At 49.1% G+C, this 10,987-nt stretch overlaps 1 protein-coding gene across 1 annotated transcript; it reads right to left on the reverse strand.

The window, feature by feature from the left end:
• Window positions 1-476: 476 nt before the first annotated feature.
• Window positions 477-3,612, reverse strand: LOC123166911 (26S proteasome non-ATPase regulatory subunit 8 homolog A). Its single transcript, XM_044584730.1, has 6 exons — window positions 3,276-3,612; window positions 3,031-3,109; window positions 1,979-2,081; window positions 1,113-1,376; window positions 917-1,028; window positions 477-829 (listed from the first exon to the last, which is right to left on the reverse strand). Exons 1-6 carry the CDS (start codon window positions 3,378-3,380, stop codon window positions 689-691), a joined length of 804 nt encoding a protein of 267 aa, XP_044440665.1. The 5' UTR covers window positions 3,381-3,612; the 3' UTR covers window positions 477-688.
• Window positions 3,613-10,987: the final 7,375 nt, after the last annotated feature.

Raw genomic sequence — 10,987 nt, forward strand, 5'->3', positions numbered from 1 at the left:
TGGATCTCGGCCTCCATGGAGGCTGAATTTTCGTAAAATTCGAAATTCGAAAATTTCGGTTTCAAAAAAATCTGACAAGGATGAATAGTATCATGTGTTAAAAAGCCCTAGATTTTTTTTTCACAGCCCTCATTTCAACTTATTTCGTCCTAAAATTTACACGTGCATTGTGCCTTCATCTCTCTTTTTTTTCAGAATTTTTTGAAATGTAAAAATATGAATTTTCAGGAATTTTGAATTTGGAGGCTCCACAAAGCTCGGCCTCCAAAAGCAATTTCTGGAGTAGGTTTATACTATATCTTTTGTTCAACTCCCTTGTAGTTTCAAGGCAATTTTGATATGACTTCTGCCAATCAACCGTCTCATCATCTGCCGGTAGGCCACCATTTCTGCTCTAGCAGCATCAACTGCCCAAGATGTTGCCACCGTCGACCTTGCCCGACGGCAGCAGGGGGAGGAGAAAAAAGCACAGGCAGTTGGACTTCCGCTTACACAATCAATTGATTAACATAACAGGCATTGTTTCTTGTGCCATTTTAGGCCGACATTTCACAGTTGTGTAGCTTTGGAAACCCTAGGTGAAACAAACGATTTAACAAAATAGTACAGCCGAGTCACAGGGCAATCCAATAATCCACCTCTTCATGGGAAACTCAGTCCAAAGATGAAGAAAAAAGAGGCAAACAAATCACACAATCCTCTCCAATTCCCTCGCGTAGCCAAGGGTCTGGTTGATGACCGGCGCCGCCGGGATCTCCTTGCAGGGCTGGGACTCCTTCGCCTTCTGGAACAAGACCCGGCCGTCCTTGACATCCCACTCGGGGTGCTCCTGTTGACAACACGACGGTACTTTACAACCCCATGGCCATAATAACTCACGTAATTCACACCAGGAGCACAAGGCATGTTAATTTACCTCTGCGATGTACTGTTGCAGTTCCTTGTCGGAGCTGAACTTAAACATCTGCTTCGCGTCGTTTATTGACAGGTAATCATATCCCTTCTCGCTGCACCCAGCTATCTCGTCTCTGCGGGCGCAGCAGATATCATCACAGTGATGCACAGCAGCACAAGGAGCTAACTGGAAGGGGTGGAGACAGAGACCGACTTACCTAACCGTTTTGACGAGAAGGTCCATGAAGTATATGTAGGTTTCATGCGGCGCGGTTTGTCGAGCGCTCAGCACGCGGTTGTATGCGCCCTCCATAAAGGACTGCTCGAGCTCAACCCCGTGCTTGATGTAAGCATTATCCAGCGCTTTGGCGGGAAGAAGCTCCAGCTCAGTGTGGAACTCCGCAATTCTATTCTGGACTAACAGCCTCAGAAGGTTAGCCCCCATGATTGGGTACTCCTCCGATGATGGGGGAATTATGCCACTGCAAGCATCAGCATGAATTAGTACGATATATTACAAGCAGCAAATCCAACATGTTCCTAGGTAAAATAACCTTCAACAAGTCCAGACATTTTTTAACATGTTCTGGACTTGATAGACCAGGCGTATAAAACTGAATAAGATGCGAAAACAATTCTGCTAAGATATTAGAAACACAAAACATTTGCCAGTCTGGCAAGGGCATCATGGCTCACCCGCAGGCCAGAAACCTGAGAGTTCGATACGAAACCCAATCTACATGTCTAACTTAACTGCGACTTGCAAACATAAATTCCCAACTCAGCCCCTGTTCCATATTCGACTACCCAACTGAACCAGCAAACTTGGCACAACATAACTCATGCAAGATTAACCCAAAAACTCATGCAAGACTAACACAAAAACCTATTTTGGTTTAACTCATTTGGCAACTTATTATGCCCAAAGAAAACCAATAATTTATACTTATTTGTTTTGACTTTACCAACTGAAAACCCAATGGATGATGAAGGAGAACAGGGAACAATACACGTATTAAATGACAGCCTACACAATGCATAGACAGAGAAAACAACTGCAAAGTGGTAAAAAAAAGGAACTAACCATGTGTCCATGTAATACGGCTTGAGCTGGCAGAAGTCCCTTTCAAATGCATCTTGGTCTTCCATTTTCACACTCAAAATAACTGCCTGCTCATAAATTTCCCCTGAAATGTTTCAGGTAGATTTAGTGGCTGCTCTATTAAGGATAACCACAAGACCAGAGCATATATTTCTAAATAGCTGGGCCATAACACTACAGACACACGTTTTCCTTTTAGAAAAAAAAAACAGGGCATAGGTTACGACAATCAGACAGAAGGGTTGGGTTCATTCATGACGACAGCATATGAACGATCAATTCATGAACTGCAACATAGTGATATCTGAATGACCGAATCTTATATCATCTAACACAAATATCCAATGCAGCATCAGAGGGGTATAGTCGAAAAAGAGACCCGTTATTCCAGAGTTGACACTCTGACGCTGACAAGCATCACTAGCATCAGTTTTAACTCGTAAGATAGAACAAACATTCAAATCAAATCATCTATAAAAATTCATATATGGCTGCAACCATTCGACTGAAACTCCTAAAGTAAAATTGCATGACCAAAACAAATCAGTGTTAGGCGTGCAAAGATCCCCCACCACATCCTCGAGCTAGCTGCATCGAGCAACTAAACATACCAACTGTTACAGAAAGACCACACATGAATTGCCGGCTAACTAAACAAAGTTTCAGTTCAACAGCGCTGAACGAGTCATATCGCAACAATAATCAAACATGACTACAATCTCAGACGGCGTTACAAAAACCAGATAACCACATCACACATCAACCAAACACAGACCAACCTACACACAGAGTCAAAATCCCCTCGCCGACACAATCTTCATATATATATATATATATATATATATATAATACCTACACACAGAATCAAAATCCCCTCACCAACACAATCTTCACATATACCTACATACACTACACACACCATAATAACATGGTAACCTACCAAGAAAAAAATCGCACCCAGCGCACACATACGGAAAGCATCATTGCAGCCACCTGACGACAATTGATAGAGAGAAAAAAAAAAGTTGTCTTACTCGCAAGCTTGAGCTCCTCCACGGCGTTGGGCGTCTGCTGGAACACCGGGGGAAGGCTGGGGAACTTGGTGAGGAGGACCTGCAAGAGGAGGAAGCTTCACCTGTCAATTCACCAGAAGATGGACCTCTCGCTCCCCGGAGAAACCACCGGCGCCGCCGATCCAACCAGAACTAAAACCAACCTAGAAAAGATGCGAGCTTTCCGAACCACCCGGCGGAAGGGGGGGAGAAGGGGGCGGGCGCACCTTGAGCTGCGAGAGGAGGGTCGAGCAGACGTCGAAATTGCTGGCCTTGAAGGCCGCCTTGAAGCGGTCGATCAGCTGCGTCACCTCCACCAGCTTCGGATCCATCGGCAGCGGCGGGGGGCGGCGGCGGAGCTGGAGCTTCGAGTCGAGTCGAGTCGCGGATTGGAGCCGAGGCTGAGCGGGATCTCTCCTGCGGCGGGAGGGGATTAGGGTTCGAGTCTCCTCCAAGGCTCCAAGTACGACGAGATCGGGCGCCGCGGGGGAAGAGCTAGCGGCTGTGTATCCTCCTCCTCTGGGGCTGTCCTACTCCGCTTCCTCCTCTTTCTGTGAAAAAAGAATAAAAAAAATAATACTCCCTCCATCCCATACAGCGTGTTTGGTAATAACTGGGAGAGGGAATGAGAGTTTAGAGATGGGAGTTTGCCAAAGGATTAGACATGAGAAATTGATTTTAAGTCTCATTCTTCTGTTTGGCATGTGAAGGCAATTAGAAGTGGGATTTTAAGAGGGAGTTAACTGCCCCTGTTTGATTGGTGGGATTAGGCAGGAGAATGCCTTCCTCACGTACGTACTCAGCTAACCAAGGTCCCTCACGAACGTGCACAATCAACGAAACGTTTTTCTTTTTTGCTAATTTCCAATCCCCAGTTCAATTACCAGGGGTCCCCTAGGGAAGAGATCTGAGGGAGTTGGCCCTCTTAATTCCCCTTCCCCCTCCTTTCTTAATTCCCATGTCCCTGAGTCAATCAAAGGATTTTAAGTCTCACTTACCTTAAACTCCCATTCCCAATCAACAACTCCCCCCAACCAAACAAGCTTATACAGCTTGTTTGGCAGTTTGAGGGAAAAGGCATGGGAATTTTTTAGTGGGAGTCAGATGAGGGATTAGGCATGGGAAGTGGACTGTTAGTGCCAATCCCACGTTTGGTTTGGGGGGTGGGAGTTAGTCGTGGGAATATTGTTTCGGTAGCTTGCGGGATGAGAGCAACTAACATGGCAATTGCTTTTTCTCTCTCATTTCCCATTCCCTCCTTCAATTACGAGGGCCCCCGTGGGAAGAGATAAGTGGGAGTTTGACCGGCAACTCCCTTTACCTATCCATCATCAATTCCTCTGTCCTCCAATCAAACAAGGGAATTTATACCCCACTCCCTCCTAATTCCCATTCCCTAGTACCACTTCCCCGGAAACAAACACGCTCATAATGTAAGAGCATTTTTACACTACCCTAGTGTTAAAAACGTTCTTATATTGTAGGACAGAGGGAGTAAATCAGGATGCCTTTTTGATTAAAAAAAGAGTTGTAGGAAACGCGAAAAACAACACGTAGACATGACATAATTTTTATATTTGCGAAATTCCATTTTGCTTTTTATTTACGAAATCTATTAACCCAACTAGTACGAACTAGACCTAGGCATGGGCAGCCCGGCCTGACGACCCAGCACAAAAACCCGGGCCGGGCTCAGGCCTAGAAATTTGACCCGTTGCGTATGTCAGGCCGGGCTCAGGCCTAGAAATTTGACCTGTTGCGTATGTCAGGCCGGGCTCGGGTCTGGGAAATATGTCAGTTTACACGGAGGCCCGATGAGGGAGTCCTGGACTAAGGGGTCCTCGGGCGTCCGGCCTGTTATCCATTAGGCCGGACTGATAGGTTGTGAAGACATGAAGGCCGAAGACTGTACCCGTGTCCGGATTGGACTCTACTTGGCGTGGAAGGCAAGCTTGGCGACCAATTATGAAGATTCCTTCTTATGTAACCGACTCTATGTAAACCCTAGATCCCCCCGGTGTCTATATAAACCGGAGGGGTTAGTCCGGAAAGAATACACATTACCATAGTCATACAGGCTAGACTTCCAGGGTTTAGCCATTACGATCTCGTGGTAGATCAACTCTTATAACACTCATATTCATCAAGATCAATCAAGCAGGAAATAGGGTATTACCTCCATAGAGAGGGCCCGAACCTGGGTAAACATCGTGTCCCCCGTCTCCTGTTACCATCGATCCTAGACACATAGTTCGGGACCCCCTACCCGAGATCCGCCGGTTTTGACACCGACATTGGTGCTTTCATTGAGAGTTTCACTGTGCCGTCGACAAAAGGTTCGATGGCCCCTTCAATCGTCGATAGTGACGCTGTCCAAGGAGAAACTTCCTCCTCGGACAGATTTTTGTGTTCGGCGGCTTCGTACCGCGGGCCAATTCGCTTGGCCATCTGGAGCAGATCGATAGCTACGCCCCTGGCCACCAGGTCAGATTTGAAAGCTTGAACTACGTCGCAGACATCCGTGGAGACTTGATCTTCAACGGATTTGAGACCGCAGCGATCGCTCCCCCTCGCCCCGATAAACATGACCTAAATCTGTCATCGGATCACGTCCAGGCGATGGTTCCTGTTGCTGCAACGACCTTAGAACCGAAGCAGATCGTGCCATCCGAGGCCACAGAGTCCGCGGCGTTGGAGCCACACACGGACTCGACACCCCGCAATATTTGCGTCCATGGAACTCCGGACTTGTTTCCGGCTATAAGTTCCGGACCGGGTACGCCTGCGGACACCGAGTTGGATCGGTTATCAATCATCGAGTTCAGCGCCGCAGATGCCTTCCAACACTCGCCCTTTTGGTGATGTGCTGAATTCGTTGAAAAACCTGTCCTCGATGGGGGACTCACGACCGAACTATGTCCGGTTCGAGCTAGAGGCTGATAATGGAGAATCTCGCTTCCCACCCGCCACCCACTTCATAGCCACTGTCGAGGACTTAACCGACATGTCCGCTACTGGCTCCGAAGACATTGACGGTATAAACGACGATGCCGACAAGGAGTAAGGCCAAGACCCGCCAGTCATCAGGCATGGGACGGCCACCCCCTCATACGACGTGTACATGATCGATACACTTAAAAAGTCTCGCGGCAATGACAAGGGAGATCCAATTGAGAATAAAACTCCTGAGACACAGGCTAAGTTCCGGCGCCCCAAACGCCGCTCCAAGTCACGCCGCAACAACAATGGCACTGGAGAAAATAGTACTCCGGACGGCACCGAAAGCAATGAAGACCCTGTGGGAGCAATATCCGAACAGGAGGAACAGGAAAACGGGCAAGCCAGCCCCGACGAACAGGCCCTGCCCAGCGACGGTTCGGAGGACGACAACTACCTTCCGCTCTCCGAAGATGAGGTAAGCCTCGGCGACGAAGACCTCATCGTACCCGAAGAGCCCCTCGAACAGGAGCGCTTCAAGCGCAGGTTGATAGCTACGGCAAAGAGCGTGAAAAAGAAGCAGCAGCAGCTTCAAGCTGACCAAGACCTACTCAACGACAGATGGACCGAAGTCCTGGTCGCTGAAGAATACGACCTTAGTGGCCTAGCCAAAAGCCACCCAAAGCACAGATTGCTATACCGGTCCGATGACGGGGCGTTGGGGCCCATACCATCGCCACACAATGCGGTAGGTCGCCGACAACTCTGTCCGAATAAGAAAGCAACTCAAGCCGAACACCAGACCGCCCCACCTCGCCGTAAAGGCAAGAACAATGCAGGTCACGATTACCCAGACGACCTGCAGTGGGACTTGGACAATAGAGCAAGACACGCAAGACCGATCTACGGATCGCGAAAGCATGCTTCGACACACGACGATGGCTACCTATTCGGACGTGTCAAACCTCGCCATGCCCGAGCCGAAAACCGCAAAGGGACTCCTTCGGAGTTACGTTGCAGTGTGGCCCAACATAGAGGCGCCGCACACCCGCTTTGCTTCACTGATGAAGTAATGGATCATGAATTCCCCGAAGGATTCAAACCCGTCAATATTGAATCATACGACGGGACAACCGATCCCGCAGTATGGATAGAAGATTTCATCCTCCACATCCATATGGCCCGTGGGGACGACCTCCACGCCATTAAATACCTCCCACTAAAATTAAAAGGGCCAGCTCGGTACTGGTTAAACAGCCTGCCTGAAAATTCCATAGGCAGCTGGGAGGACTTGGAAGAGGCTTTCCTCGATAACTTCCGAGGAACATATGTCCGGCCACCGGATGCCGATGACCTAAGTCACATTGTCCAGCAGCCCGGAGAATCAGCCAGGGAGCTCTGGACTCGGTTCTTAGCCAAAAGGAACCAAATCGTCGACTGTCCGGACGCGGAAGCCCTTGCGGCTTTCAGACACAGTGTCCGGGACGAATGGCTGGCACGCCACCTCGGCCAAGAAGGACCTAAATCCATGACAGCCCTCACTGCTCTGATGACCCGCTTTTGCGCGGAAGAAGACAGCTGGCTCGCTCGTAGAAGCAATAGCGCCAGCAACCCGGGGACCTCCGAAATCCGAGACGGCAACAGAAAGCCACGACGAAGCAAAAACAACAGTCGCAATGACAATGAAAGATCATGCGACACAACGGTTAACGCCGGATTCAGCAACCCCAAGCCCGGTCAGTGGAAGAAGCCATTCAAGGCGAATCGAGATGAACCATCCAACCTGGACAGGATATTGGACCGACCCTGCCAGATTCATGGCCACCCCGATAAACCAGCTAATCATACTAATAGAAACTGATGGGTCTTTAAATAGGCCGGCAAGCTCAACGCCGAACACAGGGGGAGGAGGCCGCCAGGCGACAGGGATGACGGAAAGGTTCACCAACGAAACACTGGGGGTCAGAAGCAATCTCCACCCGAGGATCAACTACTCCCAGAACGGAAATAGCAACCCGGCTTCCGCCGCCCACTCCATACACCTACAAAATTTGTATCACGCATACATCATTATGCACTCAAGATACCATGGGCATTGGCGGAAGCACAATACGGACAATCCTGCAAGCACTCCAGTAACATTTTTTATTTATTTTCCTTTTTATTTTTTCTTCCTTCGCTGTCCTTTAAAAACAGGTGATGAACAGGATAAACATCTGAAACTGGCTCTATCGGAGTCCGGATCCGTATACTCACCTAAGGGGCTATTTCCATTAAGGATTCCCCCCACCGAGGACTGGCGGCGCAGACGTGCGACAGGAGGTCCAAAATAAATTTTTGTAGACCGCACTCTCTATTTCTTGAGCCTATACTATGCCTGTTCCTCCGCCTCCAACCGCGAGCATGTTAAATAGCCGGGAGGATGGCTTATATATATATATATATCATAAGTAATCATTGGCACACCGCTCAGTTCCCAGTAAAACATATCCGAACTAATCATCCGTGTTGTCTCGCCACGGAATACGACTGCCACGGTTGTTTCACAAATATACCTTGGCATAACCTGCCAGGGGCTCGGTATGGGAACAAATGAGTTGCCAGCAAAAGCCCGAACAGCTCTACAGCGCACTTCAGCGTCGCAAGTTTGGCCTTATATGCATCAGCTCCGAATCATTGTCTTGGTTCAATAGTTGGGTTGCCCGGCTCCTGTGCTTGCTACCCTACGTTCCGCTCTATCGGCTAGGGTAGTAAAGGGAGAACTACTGCGATTGTGCCCTGGTCTAAACCGGATGAGCACCTCAGTAGAGAAAGCCGAAAACTGACTGTCATGATGCGGCGAGAGCTGGTCAACCACTTGACGACTTCTTAGAATCTTTAGCGATTCTCCGTGTCACACGAGGGATCTCTTTCAGATCAAATATGTAAGGCACCATACGCCGCATACATACCAGGGGCTATGTCGTAGCCCCACAATAAAACTCCTATGGCTAAGTGAAAGTGTTAACGCCCTATAGTCCGATTGCCTGGTTCGCCGCATTATCACCTCCTTCATGGACCAAGACGTTGGATAAAGAGTGATTAAATGCTTTTCCGAACACCCCCGTACTTCCTACGAGGGGGCTGAAGCCGACGACTGGAAAACTTTCAGATTATATTAAAACGGCCGCACAGGAGGAATTCAGGCTTTCGAGCAAAACATAAAAATAGTTTAACTATAAAATTGTCTTTTACAATTATCATACACCTCACTCGAACATTATGTCTTTCGAGCATTGACCCTCTATCAAGCGGGCGGCCTCTAGGACGTCTTCAAAATAATGCTCCGGTTCCGGACGGTCCTTGCCTTTGGGTGGACTCTCCGTCGCAGCATCGATGGCCTTCATCTTCCCCCAGAACGTCTTGACTCGGGCAAAGGCCATCCGTGCACCCTCAATGCACGTTGACCGCTTCACGGCGTCGATACGCGGCACCGCGTCAACAAGCCTCTGCACCAAACCGAAATAGCTATTCGGAACATGCTCGGTTGGCCACAACTGGATTATGACATCCTTCATGGCAGCGCCGGATATCCTATGAAGTTTGGCCCATTGGGACATCTGTTCATTTAGCAACAGAGGGCGCTTTAACGCGCCAAACTGCGACCAAAAAAGCTTCCCTGTTGCATATCCATCTCGCGCTTGGTAATATTGCGCCGCATCGGAAGAACTCTTCAGCAAGTCCAAGAACTCGTCCGGAGAACTCCACACTTGGTTAAGCTGAGCATAGTCCGGGTCACCGAACTTAGTTTGGAGCAGAAAAGGCTTTCCAGCCACAATATCCTTCGCCTGCCGAACCTCCTCACGGGCTGCTCTGGATTCTGATCGCGCTTCCCTCGCCTCCTGTAGGGCCTTGTCCAGTTCAGCCGTTAAGGCTTTATTCTCCTTCTCCAGAAATTCACAGCGGCCAGTGGCATTTTCCAGTTCGAGCGCCACCATGGATATCTTCTCCTCGTTTTGGCGTCGTATAGTTTGTTTGGCTTTTAGCTCAGCCGACGCCTTTTCGGCAGCAACATTGCTACGCCGGGCCTGCTCCTTGGTGCGGGCCAGCTCCGCTGGAAGAACTTCAACGGCGGCAGCACCATCTGCAGCCACGCATACTCCAGCATAAAAATTATAGCATCACGCTTATACCACAAAAATGTATGGGGATTGCCCCGAATACATACCTTGCGACTCGTCAAGACGCGTATTGATTAACGCAAGATCATCCCCTGCCACGTCAAGCTTCCGCTGCAGCTCGGCAATTTCCATAGTCCGGGAAGTGGCCAAGGGGGAAGCAGCCTGTGTTCAAGTTCATTAGGTTAGTCCTCAAAAGGATCATTTTCGATCCTCTGTTTGCTTCCTAATGGAAGTCAACCTGAGTCTCGGGGGCTACTACCTATACACAGGCGCATCTTTGCAAATGAAACATAGATGAAAAACATTATGTCACAGACCTCGAAGCCCTTCAGTAGGCTCATAAAAGCTTCATTTAATCCGCTCTTCGCGGACAAAATCTTCTCAATCACTGTACCCATCAAGGTACGCTGTTCCCCCGAGACAAATGCTTTCCGCAACATGTCCCGCAATATATCGGGAGTCTCCGGGTTTCCGGAAACTGCTCCAGGGGCACAGTCATCCTTTGAAGGAATCTGCTCACCCGTCTCCAGAATCACTGTCGGCTGCGAACCAGATAGTCCGGGGCCTTTGTTAGCGTCAGCCTCGGAATCCTGGATGGCCGAAGGTCCACCTTCGGGTACTGCCTCTCCTGTCTCCTGCGTAACTTGTTGGTCAAGAGAGACCCTCCGCGATGACACTTCGGAGTCGTTCGCCATATTGGGCGAGGAGGTTGGAGGAGGCGTCTCGCTCTCCATCATCTCTAGGAGAAGACTCCCCGAAGAAGTGGATCGCCCAGAAAAACTCTGTGCTGACCTGCAAAAATGCATGAATGCGTTACGATTATCTCCGGCAACAGCAACGGA

The sequence above is a fragment of the Triticum aestivum genome, chromosome 7D, assembly GCF_018294505.1.
Source record: "Triticum aestivum cultivar Chinese Spring chromosome 7D, IWGSC CS RefSeq v2.1, whole genome shotgun sequence".
Classification (NCBI taxonomy): Eukaryota; Viridiplantae; Streptophyta; class Magnoliopsida; order Poales; family Poaceae; genus Triticum; species Triticum aestivum.